Raw genomic sequence first — 20,383 nt, 5'->3', positions numbered from 1 at the left:
GAGTGGTTGTATTGATAATGAAAAACATCGCTATGGTTATAATATTATGTTGTGTCTGCGTCTTGTGGCTTCTCTAAATGAGGTTTAATTCCTTCTGTTAATGCCTCAAATACAACGCAAACGCGCGCACTTGATGGTGATGATGGATTGGGCGACGATAATGGTTTTAGACGAGGATGCTGTTCATCGGATATATCCGATTAGGATGGATTTGACTGGTGGCAATATTTATTTGGACGATGATCTCGATGGAAGCAATGGGTGAAGATGAGCGTCGACTTGTCCTGTGTCACGCAACCTTGCGACGAGTTAGGCGATGGTCTGGAAACAACGTGCCATACCGAACCAGACGCACGCGGTCCAGACCCTCAATTAGGGCCTCAACAATGCCGCGCGTTGGCTGTGAATCATACGACTGACGATAAGTCACGAGGTGTGACACGTGCAGGTGAGTGCGCACGTGTCGTCAGGTGAGGTTGACGGAGGCTGGAAGATCCCTGCAAATCAAGTGGAGACGCGGCGGCTCTGCCGAGCACCAACTGAGCTTCACTGCTCCCGCCCGATCTCCAACCTGCTGCCGATGATTTTGATGCCGACTTTGCTCGCTCGGGTTTTCGGGAAGCATCCTGTGCTGGCAAGCTTGGCCAATTCCAGACTGAAAACTCATTTTCTTTACAACTTTTGCGTGTGTATAGCTTGTTGTCCTTGGCTACGTACGGTGCGAAAGATACATATAGTTCTATTTAACGGGCGCTTGGTTCTTTGTGTGGGAAGAAACACAAGCCGTACCAGGAGAAGGCCCACTTACACATACGTGGGGTTTAAAAAGCCCCCTTACCGCCCTGCTATCTCCAGACCGCCTTGAAGGCCAGCGCGCTTGAGAGTTTCACAAACTTCCACGCGACCAATCGGCCCTTGCCTCCCAGGCACTGGGTCACGGGCGTGCAGAGCCACAATCATACGCACCGCCACCACCCACACGTTCAATCAGACAAACACGCTTAAATTATCACGGTCATAATCGTTTAATTACCACGAGTGCGCGCTTGAGAATGTTCCACCCACCCCGTGACCGCGCGAGTACAAATGACGAGCACGTGGCATCTTCTTCCCTTTAAATCGACCACCCAGCGAGCAGGAGCCTCTCTCTAGCTCCAGTCCTCGCGGCCCACCACAGCTCGCCCTGGACATTCACAAAGCTCCTTCTGGACAAATGCACATTCGGTCGTTGCACGTTGCACACGCCTGATGATTCGGTACCCGCTTCCTGCACGACGCGTGGCACGTTACACGACGCGTCCCTCCCCCCACCCAACTTCAATTTGATACGTAGCGTGGGGACGCTTATTTACCAACTAGCCTTTTGCCCGTCCAAGGACCGGGTGTCTTTCGGTAAATCTGAAACTTGCGAGCGAAAAGCGGACCGCGACGTGATATGCATTGCATCAATTCGTGTGCAATTTGTACGGCCGCGGTGACACAGACCTATTTCATTTAAAGGTTAGAATCCCTTGTTCATCATGACGTCCTTTTTACTTCGATGTCTCAACAGCGTAACGGAGATCGCGTGACGTGAGGGTTCTGCCTTTGTAGTGAAGTTGACGCCGAGGAGGAGGCGCCTGCCCCCCCATGTGGAGTGACGTCACCTGCCAATTTACCCGAAATCATCCATAAATGTCTGTCCGTCCCGTGCGTGACGTCCACTCCACGAGGCACACACCCCACGTGACGTCACTCCATGAGGCCCACCCCCCCCCTCATTAATATTCATGAGTGGGTGGATTTTAACACTAACGCAGGTCGAACTGAATTCAATAATTTATTACGCAAAGTCGCTTCAAATATGACGTTTCTTTACAGAAAGTGACTGTAAAAAAACAATCTACGCAGCACACTGCTACATCTGTGCGTGACGTCACTGCAAAAGAGCCCCCCCCCCCCTCTTCATGTCCGCGTTAAAATTTGCACGAACGCACTTCCACATGCCGCACCCCTCCCCTCATTAATAATCATGAGCGGGTGACGTCACTCCACATGCCGCACCCCTCATTAATAATCATGAGCGGGTGACGTCACTCCACATGCCGCACCCCTCCACAATAACCATGAGGGGGTGACGTCACTCCACATGCCGCACCCCTCCACAATAACCATGAGGGGGTGACGTCACTCCACATGCCGCACCCCTCCACAATAACCATGAGGGGGTGACGTCACTCCACATGCCGCACCCCTACACAATAACCATGAGGGGGTGACGTCACTCCACATGCCGCACCCCTACACAATAACCATTAGCGGGTGACATCACTCCACATAGGGCAACCCCTCCCTCATTAACAATCATGAGCTGAACAATTTTTCTATCAAATATTTCAGATTTACTGCAATATACAGTAGACCAGTCCTTGGACGGGCATAAAAAAACGAGTTATTATTAAGCTGTCTCTGGTGTGGACCAATCAGTTTTAAAGACAATGCATATACTGTCAGACCATGTTATTTTGTTGTATTTTCACCACAAATATGTGGTTAATGCAGACATGATTCCGTGCCAGAAAGGTGGAAAACCTATCCTTATATTTTGATACTGGCAAAGGAGGTCCCATGATGGGGGGGGGGGGGGGGTGTCCATTTGGAAGACGTCACCTGCTCATGAGTATTAATGAGGTGGGCTGGCCGACGCGGAGTGACGTCACGCGCAGGACACGCAGACATTCTTGGCTCATTATCGTAGTAAATCATCGGGCAAATGCAGCGTGGACATTTGATAAGCCAACGTGCAAAGGCGCGCAGTTGGCGTGGTGGCTTGTGCCATGCCGCGGGAAGACACTGCCCTTGGTGGCTCGTGATGTGCCCACGTAACTAGCGGAAACTATTCAAAACTACCAGAAGGAAAGATAACGCCAAGCATCACGGCGGGTCCAGCGGGGTCAACTTGAGGTGACCCGAGCCAGAATCACGTTTCGGCCACCCTTGGTTAGCACGGGTGGCTACGTACGGTGCAAAAGAAGTTCAAGATACATATAAATGTTATGTGAAGGTAACATTTTTTTCCCCGACAATATCACCCCAGATCAGGCAATCGGTGAAATTGGTACTGTCAATATTCTTATACATATACAACCAATGTCCAGTTCTGATCTTCCTCCGTCTCACCACAGTATAATCAGTTTAGTTTTATAGACGCAATCGTCATTTTAACACGAAGGCTTTCGCAACCAGTATTATTCATAATAATGTTTTTTGTATGTGTCGCAACCCTCCACCACCCGACACGGCCAATCAGTAAAACATGTCACGTTAACAAAACGCCAATTAGTTGCTTCTTCAGCCCACCGTTGTGTTTGAAGAGTGAATCCCCAACATTTGGAATTTGAATGTTTCGCTGGTAATTACATCCAACATCTTCGGACGATTTGCAAGAAGTGAAGTCATCCACCTGCTTCGGTCTTAAATAGTGCGGGATGACGTCATCATTGTTGAACCTCATCAGGTTTCGAAATCAGAGGCGGTGTAGTATTGCAATTATATAATAGATCAGTAATCAGCCAATTAGTATGCGACTCCTCGATAAGGAATTACAATGTGTTGTGTATTACTGAATACTCTTCCAGTCTGTAGCTATCACAGCGGTTGACATTTTTTATTTTTCTCAATTTCGATTAATTCTCTAATTAGTCTTGGCCAGTAATAATTAATTTTGCATAACACTTCGTTATCAAAATCAACTGAATGTCCTTGTTGGCAAGCATGCTCTGCCACTGCTGACAGCTGTTTGAGATAATTTAATGTTCCTTTGGTGTTATTTTAGTCATATGCTGTTGCATCCCGTCTGTCCAATATAGCATTTACCGCATAAGCAATTGATCCGATATACACCTTCTGTTGATCACTTCGGTATTTCATCTTAGTGCAAGACACTAGTTTTTTAAGTTTGTGTAACGTACCAAACCTCACTTTAATGTTTTGCTTTTGCAAAATACGGGCTAATTTGTCAGTAACTCCCGAGATATGGTATTTTAATTGTTTTGATAATCTGATCACTTTTCGATTTAAAGCTTTCGTGACTGCAGAGATTCATCTTCTTGGTTTTTTCGGTAAAGTCACATAGAAGGGAAGTAATAAAGTAATAAAAATAAAACATAATAAAATAATATTTTAGCTTGTTTTATTTTTATTATTTTATTACTTCCCTTCTACGTGATTTTACCGAAAAAACCAAGAAGTGGAATCTGATCACTTTCAGCAATATTGTTGTTCAGTCTTGGTTTGGCATTCAATGCTGTTAATTTGAGCATGATTGTAGCCATTCAGTCGTAGTGCTTCTTGAACATGTTTAATCTCTCCCCTTACACTTTCACCATCTGACACTGTTGTTGCCCAATGTATGAGCGTCTTGATGAGAAAGGATTTCTGTGGTGGGTGATGATGAGAATCTGCATTCAGATAGGCATCAGTGTGCGTTCCCTTTCGGTAGTAGCTGTTATTTTACCATTTTGACCGCGTCCAAGCTAAATATCCAGGATGGGAAGTGTATTGTTCACCTCCATTTCCATGGTGAACTGGATGGCCGGGTTTTGTGCACTGAGATGGATGATTTTAAAATTAATTAAGTCTATCTTTACCATGTGCCCAGACAATCGAAGTGTCATCGACATTTCTAAACCAAAAAGATGGTTTTAATGTACTTGAGGCAAGTGCCCTTGTTTCAAAGTTTTCCATGTACAGATTTGCTATATCAGGAGACAAAGGAGAGCCCATTGCTGCTACTTCCTTTTGTTTAAAGAAGTTACCTCTCCATAAGAAATGTGATATTTAGACAATGGTCAGTTAGTTTTGGAATATCTTCTGGTAAACCTGTCTTCTTTACTAGTGTATCAAGTAATTTAAGTGACTCGTTAACTGGAACCTTAGTGAATAGAGAAATTACATCAAAACTCACCAGAATATCATTAGGGTTACGTTTAATATCTGTAATCACATTCACAAGATGTTCTGAATTTATTATATATGAAAATGTCCTACTGATGTCGGGCTATATTTGTTTAGTTACATATTTTGCTAATGTATATGTAGCAGAGCCTATTGTACTTACTTTGGGTCGTATTGGGATACTGATTTTATGAACCTTTGGTAGCCCATACAATCTTGTGGGTTTTGAGGCCGTGGCTTAATTTGGTATTGCTCAGTACTTGGGGATTACATTAGAACCTCGGAGATCGAACGCACCGGAACTCGAATAAATCGGTGCTCGAACGAGGTTTCCGAACATTTTTTGCCCCGGAAACTGAACGAAATTCGGAGGTCGAAACGGACAATCGTGACTTGAAAGAACCTGTATGGCTGAGACGCGTATAGCCAGCGTGCATGACTGCTTGCCCAAAGGTTTTACCGACCTCCTTCTCCTCCTCAACACCTTCCACTCAAGCCATCAACTCTCCTTACTACAGGTAAAGTGACGTTCAATGTTCATTTATTCCATATATTTATTCATTTATTGTGTTTGTGTTTTTGTATGATTTTCTGCATGCAATTACTGTAAACTTCGTGTAAAAATGCTTTATAATGAGAGATTTCTTGTGTCTGGAACCAATTAATGTAATTTACATTCATTCTTATGGGGAAAATTAATTCGGTGTTCGAACAAATCGGTGTTCGAATGGCCTTCTGGAACGAATTAAGTTCGATCTCCGGGGTACCACTGTAATTGCAGAAGTCTTGCGTTCTAAAGTATCGGTTGGATTTCGTTTAATTTTAATATAGGTATATTCCACGTTGTTCACGCAAATTGCATCGCGCAATCGCTGAAAAGCCACATTCGAGCGGAAAGGCAGCATGCCAGGTGGTGAACTGGCAACAACAGTTTCCAAAGCTCTGCAGTTCTCTATGTATTCAGATGTTTTCAGCCAATTAATGATGCTTATACATGTTTCTAAATAATCTTACATCTGCGTCTTCATTGCCTCGTTAATTTGGTCCCGTCGCAGTCTTTGGCGAGTAGTCGTAGTCATTGTCACATGCTTGATGATTTTCATCCACCCAAGTCATCGTTGACTAAAATAAAACAAAAAACTCGCAAATATTTCTACCAACCAGCAGCTGCTGTCACCACCTGTCCGTGTGTGTGTGCTGGCTCCGGAGATTAAAATAGTGCATCGCTCAGCTTATCGGCACGTGCCGTGTCCACCCATGATTTTACTATTTTACTACTTATCACCGTAGTAGTAATACTAAAAATACAACAAAATGTACAACAAAATCGCGCCGCCATGCCGTACCGCACCATGGTAACGGCTCGTGCGGTGGAGCGACGGCATTGGGTAAACGTGGCCCATATGGGCCGCAGGGCTCTCGCGGTTACGTCGCCCCAGACGGGCCCCCCTCACTTCGCGCCAGCAGATTCCTTCTAAGACACAAACTTTATAAAGCACGGGGAATTACACAGTGGGTGGGGGGTTAAATATCTCCGCCAGACTGGAGTGGCATGCGACTCGTAGTAGCCATAAAGTAGGGGGGGGGGGGAGGTTACACTGGATGTAGTGTGCCGTATAATGAATTATCCAGATCACAGAAGCCCTGGGTTCAGCGGCAATACAGCCTTAGCCTCCAACCCTGACACCTGCCCCAACTGCACGAGACTCTCTAAGGCGGAGTGCTTTGGCTTAATATTCTGGAGTGAATCTGGCTCTGACCTCTGCCTTGTAGCGGCGCCAGGTTTTCTCGCCGGGTTGAGGAAAACGTTTGGTGTGCAACGAAATTGTCGGGAGAGCCCTGCAGTGTGATGCGAGTGACTTGGGGGAAGACTTATTTGCCCAATGTACACCCCCGAACCAGGCATCAGTGGCACACCCAGTTAAACGTTTCGCAGAAGGCAATATTTTTTCTTCCCAAGAGTAAAGGCTAAAGGTGCAGGCATGCAAAAAAAAAGTTCACACACCACGGATGGCAGAAGGGCTTAAACCATTGGGAGCTCTGGAGAGCCCCTGTAGAATACTACATTGACAAACATTTCCCCATTCTATTTATACTTTAGATAAAATGCCCGTTCACTGAATACTCTTATCCACTGTAACCACAGCCAGTCAGGTTCCGATTGTGGGAGACTTGTCCACCACGCAGACGAAACTGTCTCCCTATTCAGGATTCGCTCGCTGCCATCGCAGCCTGGCCTGGAAGCACTTGGGGGAGGTGGGGGGAGGGAATTGGCATAAAATCGCAAAACGTGGAGCGGGGTTGTGAGTGTCCTGCACCGCGTCTCACCGGAACCGCGGCCGGAGGGGGGCGCTCTCTATCGAGGCCGAGGTGACCCGCGGGGAACCTTCCTTGCCTGATATCCACTCTAGTTCCAGTGGGCCTCGTGCCAGGCGCCCGATAGCTCCAGGGGTGCGAAGCGACAGCAGTGTACAATTCCCGGATTCCACCGGTCATGGCTCTACCTCAGAGGTGCTAACCGCGCGCTATACACAGCAAGGCTACATCAGCAGTGCAACAGTCACGATTTTTTAAAGATAAAATTCCTCCCTTTAACTAGATAGCAACAACATAATTAAAATAGGACAAACAAATTAAAGATATAATTCCCTTATGTAAAAAAAGGCTTCTTTTGGGAACTGGTGTTGAGATTTTTTAAAGTGGTGTTTGAAACCAAATCACTTTTGCCACAGTTTTCATTAACTTCACCCTGAAACAACAAAAGGCATGCCCAATCGGCTCTCTCGGCCTTCCCAAGTACCCTCGACGATCACAAAAACGCGTGTTGTGAAAAGTCCTCCCGACGTTTACAAAGCGTGGAATTGAAAATCGACTTCCAAGGTGCGGCCCATCGGGTTTACTCTCGTGTCGGCGTCTGCGAGCACGCGGCGGGGTCATATGCGCCCGTATCCCACGTGCGACGGCACGCTCGCCTGCCACTCCGCCACCATGAACGAGCCGGTGCCCAGCAGCGTGGTCACCACCAGCACCAGCAGCTGCCACGTCAGGTGCAGGTAGTTGCTGTAGAAGAAGGCGATCGCGGCCGTGATAGACTAGGCGGGGAGGGAGGAGAGGTGGGGCGGGGGAGCAGCGTCAGTGTACGGTTCGTGGTGTTGAGGATTGGGAAAAATGAAGCCTTGTGTGCAAGGGTAGGGTGGCAGGATACACTGGGGGCACAACGATAGCTCTTTCTTTTTTACTTTTAAAGTTTTTATGAATAAATTTCTACACCCTGCACATAAAATGCAGAGCAAAGGTTCGCAACTCTTGTCGGGTGTACATTGAATCAGAAATCTCCTGGCTCCCTGTGGGCCGAGGGTCACGTGGAAACTTTGCAAAACGTGATGTTAACAACGACGACACATTTTCTAGAGGCTTAAAGTTGTTGACAAAGAAAGTGGGCACGGTGGCCCGTTTGTGGCCAACAGTCCTAGCCAAGGTGCTTGCCAAGCACTTGCGTTTTCCTGGTGTTCACGGGGCGGAAAAAAAAAAACACATCGAGGTCCGGGTACAGCCCGCAGACTGTAAGCATTCTCGTGTCTAGCTGCAGCGTGTTAAGTACGGGATGTGGGTAGCGTGCAGTGAGAGCGCCACCTGGACGAATTTGAAGACCGCGAATGCAGGGCGCGCTGTCGTCGGCATACATGTAGCCTAGCACGCTGTACAGTTGCGTGTTGAAGCAGCTGTCTCCGAAGCCCAGCAGGAAGCTGCACAGCATCGCCACCTCGACACTACGGCAGGGGAGGAAGCCCACCAGGGTGAGCGCGGCCAAATCTCAAGTTTGTGATTGATGACACAACGCGCCGACGAGTGAAAACACGTGAACTGGTTAAATCGGCCGTGATGGCGTGTTGTCCCCTACGGACAAGCGGGGGCCTGCACCTGGGATTCATGAAGCCGATTTTGTTGGAGCCGGCCTCTCCGACGACGGGAGCATCATCCGGAATGTTGAGGAAGATGAGGAAGAAGGCGATGATGTGAGCGATCATGCCCAACAGCACCACAGGGTTCCTCCCAAAGCGGTTATTCCTGTTGAGCAGCCCGAATAAACCTCCGCCTACGTGTGACGGTGAGTGGACAATACAATACAGCATCCAGGTTAAACACACAATACTATTTGTATATAAATAGTACCTAAATACAACTGTATGTCATGTCACGGTATTACATTTTACATTCGCATTATGTTGATAACATTTACAGCAGAGGCAGTCCCCGAAATACGAACGTCAAAATTTCAAACACCCGCATTTACGAATGAACCCCCATAAGATGTTATTCTTTTTATCCATCCGACTTGCGAACGTTCGGTCGTGCTTACAAACCGAACCGTAGAACTATTTTTTTTGGCAGAGCGATCTTCCGCAAGACGTATGAGGTCCAGCATCTCGCTGGGACTCATTACGTCTTGGGACTCATTAGGCTCCTTCCGGCAAGCAAGCCGGCATCAGAACTCAAGATAAGTGAAAATAAAACGGATTTTTTTTTTCATGTTACTTTATTTTGTTTGATTTACTGTCCAGTATTTATTCCAGTATTACATGCAAATATTTCTTATTTATGAGTTGGACAATGCTTCAACGCATGGTCACGTACGGTCACATGTATAACAAAGATCCCACGTATAGCTTTAACAGACTGTAAGGGCAGGTGCTGTTCGCGAGCACCTATGAAGGCCGGTGCGGCACACGAGGGGGTGGATGGCCAGCACCACGCCCGTCTGCCTTTTTCTCCCTAGTGGCATGCTTACACACTGCACCAGGTACTCATTTGAGGTCGAGTCGACCTAGGGGAGGCCCAGGACTGCTACAGATAATCGTCACTGGTGTTGGTCGTGAGCGAGAATCGAACTCTGCTGCCGGGTTCGCAGCACAGCGCGCTAACCACTACACTACCGCTTTGAGTTCCGAGATACAAACAAATTGACTTGCGAACGTGTTTCCGAAACGTAACCCATTCATAAGTCCGAGGACTGCCCGTATACGCATTCTAAATTAGAGACTTAAGTGACGAGGAAGGAGTTTATCCCGGACTTTGAACAGGAGTAGGGAGGCAGGGAGTCAATATCATGGATGGCTTCGGGGAGTTAAATATTGCAAGGGGTAGTGCTCTCTAGCCCCGATCTCACAATGTGGGGCTATATGCTCATTTGTATTTGTCTGTAGTGATAAAGATGTCTGAGCCATGAGGTCTGATCGATCGGACCTGTGATCTCGCCAACACCAATGAAGATCCCCGAGAGGCCGATGAGGCCCTTGGCGTCCGTCACGAAGCGGTTGGTGGCCCCGATGCAGGTGCCGTACACACCGCTGAAGAAGGTCAGCTCCAGCCCTGGCATCAGATGCAAGGTCACGTACGGTTACATGTATAACAAAGACAAAGATCCCACGTATAGTAGCCTGAACAGACTGTAGGGACAAGTGCTGTTCGCGAGCACCGATGAAGGCCGGTATGGCACACGAGGGGGTGGGTGGCCAGCACCACGCCTGACTGCCTTTGTCTCCCTGGTGACATACTTGCACACTGCACCAGGTACTCATTTGAGGCTGAGTCGACCTAAAGGAGGCCCAGGACTGGTTCAGATAATCGTCACTGGTGTTGGTCTCGAGCGGGAATCGAACTCTGCTGCCGGGTTCGCAGCACAGCGCGCTAACCACAACACTACCGCTCCTCACACAGGTATAACGGACGCATGCTCAGAGGTACCCCAACAGCATCGTTCAATATCCACAAACACATCCACTATACGGAAGCTAGGTTTTCACGGCCACTCATAATACAAGTGTAGTCTTCACTGCTGTGCGGCTTTTTGACAATTTATTCTCTCAAGCTTTCACCAACCATGCGTTGTGCTTTGGGCATCTTCAATGCTCCACATGGTGCCAAACCCGGGAGGCCACACTTGAACATCCACTGCATAACAAATGCTTTCCGTACTTTGTATTAGATTTCGACCGCGTGGGTAGGGAGTTCTTTCAGTAGCTGCCACTCGTGTCTGGGGTCGTGCGCCGTGTGGCCTCACTCACCCGTGTAGGCCATGCACACGCTCAGCAGCAGCATGTTCCTGGTGAAGAAAAGCTTCACGGAATTCTCTGCAAGATGAGCACAAGACAAGGGATTACATTCATTGCATTTGCGTTTCAATTAAAATAGCCTAAACTAAACTATTTCTATTTTACCAGGTAAGGCCCACTGAAGCTATGAAGCTCTTTTTCAGAAGCGGCCTGGCCACAAATGAAAGCTCAACGAAGTGGCTTATGTGGAAATTTATAGCAGCCAAATACTCGAAATGCATGTTGATTCTAAATATGGAGGGAAAAACCTGAGGACCCGGAGAAAAATATACGTGACCACAGGGAGAATTCAACTCCAAATATACAGGCGTAAGGATCGGGATCGAACCCACGACCTCCTGCATACCAGGTGAGGAAGTTAACATATCGCCAACATGTGTGAAATGTATGTGGTTAAATCGTATAAACTTGTGAGTGTTAATGTTTCTTACTTAGAGCTTGTAATGGGCCATGTGGAGTTTCTCTTTGGCTAAACACACACACATACACCATTCAACAGCAACAAAAAACATTAGTTGTAAAGGAAACTGTGCTTATGTTAATGACTACAAAGAAAATGTCTGATTCGTTTAAACAAATAATTTCTGTACGGCAGCCTTGGTGGTGTGCGGATGTACCAACACATAGTTACGATGTCTGTAGACGATTCCACAGTATGGGCTGAACGGGTGATAAATTAAACTCGTGATGTGTAGCTGTATGCCTTTCTAACGTGGCCAAAAGCAGGATAGATAACTATTGTTTTTATTGATCTCCACCTTGAACGCGTTACTCCTTAGTGTCCATCGATCCATAGCAGGGGACGGAGGGGGTACTATCGCTCTCGTATGTTTCAAACGAGAGCGTGTTTGTCTCATATTTTATTTGCAGCGTGTTAGTGGTCGGGGCAAAACATTAATTTGCATTTTTGCCAATTTGTTTGTGTCTCCAAGTTTTGGGCAAACCTTTTCCAGTTTTCAATCGGAAATGTCCTTAAGAGCAACGCAATGTTATACTCACAAGTTGGCTAATGTTGGATCATCTCTATGAGAACTATCGTTAAATCGGTAAATGAGGAAAAAACTCACGGAATAGTAGCGCAGGCTCCTATTCCGAAACCACCACAATATAATAATGGGAATGCACGAATTTTCCTAACTCGTAAAAAAAAATGGCAATACATTTCAGCAACAGTCCAGTGGACAGCAAACTGTCTAAGTAAATAACTAAAAATACACAATGCGTTCGTCAATAACGCTACCTTATTAACACTGCCTTCTTACTGCTAAACATGTTTAGATCTTTGTTATTTGTGCTGGTGCACCGCTGCCATTGTGATATCACCAAATAGTCTCCTCCACATAAATGAGCCCCGAGTGAACGCTGGGGTAAAAATACATTGACGTTTCCGAGGCTGGAAGATCCGAGGCTGGGCGCGGGGATCTGGAATCGTGGCCGAGCAAGAAATCACTTACGGGGTCGTCTCGTTTTGGTCGCAGGGCTCATCTGTATCGCCCGCGTCGCTGAGTGCCGAGTCCTGGGTGCCAGATTTCCGCACCAGCACAAGCACCAGTGTCCCCACCAGGCTGATGACGGTGAGGGCCGTGAATAGCACGCGACGATCCTTATCTGCGTAGAACACGGCAAAGAGTTCCCTCTCCACAGCTATGGGCATACATGTACATCAACTATTTCCAAATGACTGCTGAATGAGGGCCTCTTAATTAATTTCCGGTTGTGGGGGCTATTTGAACAAACATCACCACGCTGGTCAGTGTGGGTTAGTGAAGGCTATGAGCATGGAGTATAAAATTACAGCACTTGTGTGCCACTGTTCTCTACCATCCACCGTGCTGCCCTTTCACCTCCTATTAGCTACGTACAGTACCAAAGAAGTTCAACGTACAGCCCTGCATTCTATAGCCTCTAACATCACGCTTAGCTTTCAAGATTTTTGCAGGTGCATTCCGGGTGATTTTGTAGTTGGTAAAGAGTATGCTATGCTGGAAAAAATTTTTCACACTGGCAACATAAGCTGCTCATGCCACAGAAACACTCAGTATTAGGGTCTCACCTGAGATGTGTGTCTTTCCTTTCCAACTCACGTAAATATACAGGTTCCCAAACACCATGCTGAAACGACAGAACATTATAATATTGCAACAACGTTAACCTCTGTGGTTGCTTTAAATCTGCACACAACTGTGTGTTGCTTTGACAGGGATTCACTATGACCGGCACAAATGCACCAACTGTGTGACAGCGATAGGGGGAGGGGGGGAGGACTGACCTGAACTGCAGCAGAGCCCAGAAAATGCCGCTATTCCTGGCCATGGTAGGTGGCGTCAGAGTTGACCGTGAGACAGGTGCCCTGGGCCGTCCACAGCACTGCACGCCGCACGCAATCAACCAATCGCACGTGTGCACCATCGACACAACGGTGAGAGTATGTCAGTTTTCTTTACGCCTGTTTTTCTCGAACAAGTTTGGGAACAACAACAAAAAACCCATGCACATTTCTGGTTTCTGTATCACTTGTCAACATGTTTTTCTTTGAAAGCATTTCGTGAGCAGTATGCACAAGCCCATGAGCAATTTCCAAAGGCAAAACCAATTTGCTGATTTGCAAATCGTAATTTTCTGCTCTGCTTTTAATCTCCAGGTTTTTGGAAGTCCTCCGATCAATTTGGCCCTCTTTCAATGCGGTGAATCAGGTTATCTTTCATGGGATGATCATTTACACAGATTTAATGCACATCCTCTCACGTTATTAGATGAACTGACGGACAGCGCTAATGTGGAAATCACTTCAACCTTGGTTGGAACGTGTAAAAATATTGGGAAAAAATGGCAACGTTTATAAGCAGAAGCCTTCACCTGCCGCGGCAATCCCTATGAGCACCGATGCAGTGTAGAACGACCACGCCATCGGCTTGATGAACGTGGCAATGTAGGCACTGCAAGCACAGACAGAGGACGCGACGCTCTGAGTTGGAAGCCTTACTCCAGGCTGCGTTCATTTACACATGCGGTATGGTGACATCATGTGACATTCGAGGCAGGATGGGAGGACCGTTCTTAAATGGTCGCAACCGTGCCTCTTTTGACATCTACAAATCCCCTGCTGCGTGCGTTACTACTGTATTTGTTTCGAGCCTGCATGCACTTTTCTGTGCAATGGGGTTTCTAACCATTGACATAAAGTGTCACGATTGCTTGACATTGCGTACAAATGTTGCTTTAGAATTTTACTTTCTCGGAACATACACACAGTATTTCCCAAGTAAAGATTAACTGGTTTTTTGTGAAAACAATCATTCAGCCTGCATCTGCACGAGTAGCCTGCAAGTCACTCACACGAAGGTTCAAACACAAAGTCTCAAGGACTCTATAGAGGTTTTTCTCGCAAACAAATGCATCACGTGACTTAACATACACTTTTGGTTATGGTCACCGATGGCAATTTTTTTTGTGGCTAGCACACTGCGCTATTAACTTGGTTTCCAGAGTTCAGTTTCTGACAAGTGACATCTGAACAGGTCCTGGTACCTACTTTCACCAACCCACACTGGCCTGTGTGAAGTACGATCAAACAATCCCCACAATCGAGACGTGCACGGGGAGGGGCCCTCATCCTAGCAGTGGATTGACAAAGGCTATAAATAGGGACCATACGCTCTGTGGTATTCTCTGCAGCTGGCCAGGGTCACCTGGGTAATCGTTTGCAGTAACATGGCTAGTCTATTTCAATTACATATCAGCTGGGATGAGAATGGCAGTTAGCAGAAGCTGCCAGGTGAGTGCCCACGACCCAATTCCCGTGAACTCCTGACCTGTAGACAATGCCTCCCAGCACCATGGACCAGCGAGGCCCCAGCACGGCCACAACGGACGGGGCGAGGATGTTGGAGGCTGAGAACACGCCATATATGATGGCAAGGCTGCAAGGGAGAACACAAACCACCGAGTGTGTCAAAGCCAATAAAAAGAGCACGTTACAAGTAATGCGCAAGGGTTCCAGAGATTTCTTAGCAAATGTGTGTAATTCCGAAGCTTGAAAGAGCAACGCCAGTCATCGCCTGAATTAGGTATCTGTGATTTACATTGAGACCAATCACTGTAATTGTGCTTGGGTTCAGAGAACTCACCTCGTGTAGCCACTCCCACTGAAGTTTCGTGCTTAGGTTATTGATGACCGTTTGCTGCAAAAGAAGTCCAGATTAGAGCCCACATGAAACGCTGTACAATAAAATCAACCATCATAAACCACGAATGCAGTTTACTACACCACCACCGTCATCATCAGCCATCATCAATGCACTGCTGGAATGAAGGCCACCTCAAGCCGTCACCATTTCCCATGGCCCTGTGATGTACCACTCAATTGAAGTAACTGCACACAAGTCGATTTCATCGCTCCATCCGTGCAGTGGAAGTCCTCTTGGGCATGTTCCCTCCTCTGGCTGCTAACCCCCGCCGTTAGTCTCGACTATCAGTAGGTTTTCCACGACATACGCTGTGGATATATCGACAAGAGTAGTTACATGCGCCCTGTTCTTGCAGTGTGGTCCCCTGTATCCAGACCACCAGTGGTCCGTGACGGTCCTCCAAGTGGTCAGGTGGGCTGCGTTCCAAATGCAGGTTGATCCGAAAATAATGACGATGTTTTCATGTTATGTCTCGGACATTAATATCTTGTGTTTAATTTGAAAATGATGGTAAACTACTCTGATTAAACCACTTTAACCGTAAGATCTAAATGCCACCCGAAAAAACTCACAGCTGCATTAAAAACTCTGTTTTTATGTAATATGAATCATTTTGTACGACTGGTATTTAGAAAGACAAGCGAATGCATTTTGTCACCAGGGGTGGAGGGTCTGGGTGGTCCGCGGAAATGTTTCCATCGGCTGAGTGGCTCCGCGAGCCAAAAAAGTTTGAGAAACACTGCCCTGTAGGATTATAAACCGAGGTTGATCTGCCTTTACGTTTCATAAATGACAGCACAACGTGACCAAAGCCTTTTGACCGTCAATTCTATCCCCATCTCCACCCTCTGCTACTTTTGACAGTTTTTAGGAGCTCGATATTGATTGACTCGCAGTAACAATAAACGCTCACAATGATTCTTCCGCATCTGCAGTGCCCTCTCCTATCGCCACGCAAGGGTGTGTTGCAGTAATGAGGTAAACTGATGCCCAGACTGCACACCACCTACACATGATTGTGTACATATTCCCTGTGTGTACATCTGTGTGTTGCGTGCGTGCGTGTTTATCTTGCACAATTTCCTTAGCCCTGAAATGGATACCGCCGAATCATGGCCACAACCGAACAGCACCGCACTTCCCCAGGTTCAATGCCATGACCTGGCACCCAGCCTCCTACACACACACAGCTTCTGTGCGCACACACACATAAAATGTAATTTGTACTCGTATTTCATAATTGGTATCGCTAAGCAGTAAGTTTGAAATGGTGTGACATGTAATACTGTATATACAATATTACATATTCATGTCATCATCAGCGGCCGTAATCAATCCGCTGCTTGATGAATGCCTCCCCAAGCCATCAACCCTCTCTCATGGTCCTGCGATGCACCAATCAATCTCGCACCTGCACACGGGATGATGTCATCAATCTCGACTTCACGGTGGACAGTCCTCTCGGGCACGCTTCCCGCCACTGCCTGTCACTCCATTGTTAGTCTCGACCATCGGCCGTGATCTCTTCTGGCCAAGTGTCCAGGCAGTGTCCAGCCCAAGCCCCAGAGGTCGCAACCGGGTACCCGATACCCGTACCCTACCCGATACCCGGCTACCCGTACCCGGCCGGGTATGGGTAGCCGTTTGCGACCCTGGTGCGGCCGGGTACGGGTACGGGTAGGCCGTGAGTCACTGGTGAGTAACTGTTTGTCACTCATTTCGGGTAGGGTACGGGTACAGGTAGGGAACGGGTATCCGTACCCGGCCGGGTACGGGTACCCATTTGCGACCCTGGTGCGGCCGGGTACGGGTAAGGAATCAAAACCCGTTTGCGACCTCTGCCAAGCCCCCATCAGCCAAATTACAGCTTTCATTTGCATATGTTTTACATTCCACGTGTTCCTCTTTCTGCCTAAATTTAACTCCATGCGTGCCACAGTGGTGAGATGTTAACTACCTCGCCTGGTGCCACAGTGATGAGATGTTAACTACCTCGCCTGGTATACAGGAGGTCGTGGGTTCGATCGCGACCCTGACACCTGTACATTTGGAGTTTGCATGATCTCACCGTGGTCGCGTGGATTTTTCTCCGGGTCGTCCGGTTTTTCCTTCCGCATTTAGAATAAACATCACGCGTTTAGAGTATTTGGCTGCTCTACATTTACACACGATAACAATCCACTTCGTTGAGCTATCAGTTGTAGCCAGGTCGCTTCTGATAAAAAAAAAATCCACATAGCTCAGTGGGTATTAGCTGATGAAATAAAAACAAGCTTTAGTTTCACCGGTTGTATCGATAGAGCTTCTGCTACATCTCTGCCTGTATCACCCGCGGTAGTGGACGATTCCCGCTCACGGCCAACACCAGTGACGATTATCTAAACCGGTCCTGGGCCTCCCCTAGGTTGTCTCAGCCTCAAAATTCGTACCTTTGTGGGGGTGTGTAAACATCGCCACTTGGGAGACAAAGGCGGCTCGGGTGTGATTCTAACCACCCCTTTGCCGGCCTTCCCTCGCCGTGTCGGCCACCCACCCCGACTGCTCACCTCCACGTTGCCGCACGTCTGGAAGGCGGTGAACACGAACATGAAGGCGAAGCCCAAGATGAGGACATTGATCAGCTTCTTCTTGTCCTCCGTCATGGCAGCGGCAGAACGAACAAAGGCCCCCGAATGCAGTCGCTGTTCGCCGTCTGTCTCTTCTTCACTCTTCTCTCGGCGAGAGTTGAGCTGCAATAGCAGCTCCCTCGTTGACGCTACGAGCGGCGTTTACCAACAAAATCGATCCCGCGGGCGATTGGTGATTAAACAAAAAGTAACGCTGTTCCGACACTGCTAAGGCAAGAGGGCCCGGTTTTAGTCTAAACTGCTGGCACGGTGGTGACGTTCACGTAACGCGGTTGGCTCTGTTGAAACGGTAACGTGAATGTAACGCTGTGGGTGAGTGTAACGCCGTGAAATGTAACGCGGTCAGTGTGAATGTAACGCTGTTGAAAGTAACGCGGTTAAAAGTAACGCGGTGGGTGAGTTTAGTGTAACGTGGTAAGTGTAGCGCGGTGGGTGAGTGTAACGCGGATAAGGTAACGCGTGGAGGGTTAATGTAACGCTGTGAAAGTAACGTGTAACGTTGTAAAAGTAACGCGGAGCGCTGCGCCTCGACCGTCGTTTCCCAGCTCCCGCCTTTGTCCTCTCCTCACAGGCCGCGCGAGGACCCCGGCACTGCGCATGCGCGAAAGCGCCCACCGCCGCACGCGATTGGCCGAGAGCGCTGACTCGCTCGCGTCCGGCAAAACTCGCCTCGCGATTGGGCCAAGCCGAGTCACGTGCGCGAGTTTGGCCGTGCACAACAGCTTCTGTTTATAACAACACGGGGACTCCCCACTGCCGCGAAGCCACAGCACTGGGAGTGGCCTCGAGAAAACAGAGGCTTCTGTGTCCGGGTCAGCTGCTTTTCAAAGTCAGCTGACTCGGGGACAGAAGTTGTTTTTTTCCGAGTCAGCTGACTCGAGTGGGGGTGGCTGTGCACCACAGCTTCTGTCGGTGTTGGCTGACGGACCGGTGTTGTTGTACCTGAACACAACGGCTTCTGCCTGCGCGGCTTTTGTCAGTGAGCGATAATATGGTCAGCTGAGCTTGTAATGGTGCTGGGTTTGACCCCGGGTCAGGTAGCTCTGGGTGACAAACCGCGAGAGGCCTGGCATATCAAGTCTCTCGGGTGGCGAGATGTTAACTACCTCGCCAGGTATACAGGAGTGCGTGGGTTCGATCCAGACCCTGACGCCTGCTGCTGTATATTTGGAGATTGCATCTTCTTCCTGGGTTTTCCCCTCCACATTTAGAATCAACGTGCGTTTAGAGTGTTTGGCTGCTATACATTTCCACGCGATAAGCGACTTCGTTGAGCTGTCAGTTGTGGCCAGATCGCTTCTGAAAAATACCTATGTGGCTCAGTGGGCCTTAACTGGTAAAAAAAAAGTGTGTGTGTATCAATCTCACAGGTCACTGTCCACGTACCCAGATCCACAACTGAGCTCCTGGACATCTGTGAAAAACAGCTTTATAGCTAATCGGATTCCTCCAGTATACATACATATTCACGGGCTTACCTGTCCAAATGGTCACACACCTTTCCACTACCTCTCCTCTCTGTCCACTGGCTAATTTGCCTACCTGCCCACGAGCTCGCGTGTCCACTGACTCATCTCTCTACCTGTCCACTGGCTCACCTCTCTACCTGTCCACTGGCTCACCTGTCCATTCGTCCACTGGCTCACCTTTAGGTGGAATTGCAGGTTATATTAAGACTATGAAGCGTTCCCTGATAACAGACCCATCGTCTTGCTTAAGAGCCAGCCTAAGCTGGGCGGTTAACCTCACACCTTTCATTTAGACGGCGATTCTGTAACTGCACTCCGTGCGGGTCATAGAGATCGTTGACCATACTTCGTCACGTTGGTCAGATCCCAGTAAACATGCAAAGTTGACACAAACTTGTCATGTTGTTGGACCAACATTGGCCCAACGTTCCATTATTTCTGGAATGCGGGTTGGTGAATGTGCGGATCATAGCCTTTGGAGCACGGTCCATTACACTGCATTTCGCTTCCTTGTCCTCTGCTAACGACGTAAACCGGCAGCAGCCGATAGCACCTGTCATCCATGGTGATCACCCATCCACGCGCTATCCAGGCTCAACCCCGCTTAGCTTAGCTTCCGAGATCTGACGAGATCGGGCGCGCTCCGCCTTGATTTCGTTCATCGGCGTGAACCCTCAAAGCGATTTGCGTGAACGCGCGGGACTGCGGCAAAGCGCCTGGTCATCATCGTGCCCGCTCCTCCAGGCCAGCGAGCGAGAGTCGGCAGCGTGGGCACAGCCCGGCGGGCAAGCGGCCACAGCCCCGAGCTTACGACCCCGAGCTAAGCCGTGACGCGGCGCCTAATCCCACACGGGCTCCTTAATGCGACACGCGATGGGGGGGGGGGGGCTCATCCAGACTCTTCCAGGAGACCCCGCGAGCTACCTGCAATGAGCCTCCTGCCGCCTCCCAATCTCGGTGATGGCAAACTGAACTCAGGGTCACCCCTTTCGGTCACTTGAGCCGGTGGAGTTTGGCGGACAGCTACCACTGACGTCCCTAGATCAATCGAA

At 48.3% G+C, this 20,383-nt stretch overlaps 1 protein-coding gene across 1 annotated transcript; it reads right to left on the bottom strand.

Annotated features, from left to right (window-relative positions):
- Positions 1–7,689: 7,689 nt before the first annotated feature.
- On the bottom strand, positions 7,690–18,465 carry MFSD11 (major facilitator superfamily domain containing 11). The gene is given in 16 exon segments (XM_061569998.1): positions 7,690–8,027; positions 8,569–8,598; positions 8,600–8,705; positions 8,857–9,031; positions 10,180–10,305; positions 11,001–11,066; positions 11,480–11,517; positions 12,503–12,656; positions 13,102–13,160; positions 13,318–13,370; positions 13,372–13,415; positions 13,905–13,984; positions 14,861–14,968; positions 15,176–15,205; positions 15,207–15,229; positions 17,782–18,465. Coding segments are annotated over 16 exon segments (1,347 nt in total). The 5' UTR covers positions 17,878–18,465; the 3' UTR covers positions 7,690–7,868.
- Between the last annotated feature and the right edge of the window lie 1,918 nt (positions 18,466–20,383).

The sequence above is a fragment of the Lethenteron reissneri genome, chromosome 44, assembly GCF_015708825.2.
Source record: "Lethenteron reissneri isolate LAM-NWPU_2019-01 chromosome 44, ASM1570882v1, whole genome shotgun sequence".
Taxonomy (NCBI): domain Eukaryota; kingdom Metazoa; phylum Chordata; class Hyperoartia; order Petromyzontiformes; family Petromyzontidae; genus Lethenteron; species Lethenteron reissneri.
Note: the sequence above shows the minus strand (reverse complement) of the source record. Positions and strands in the feature narration are given on the sequence as shown.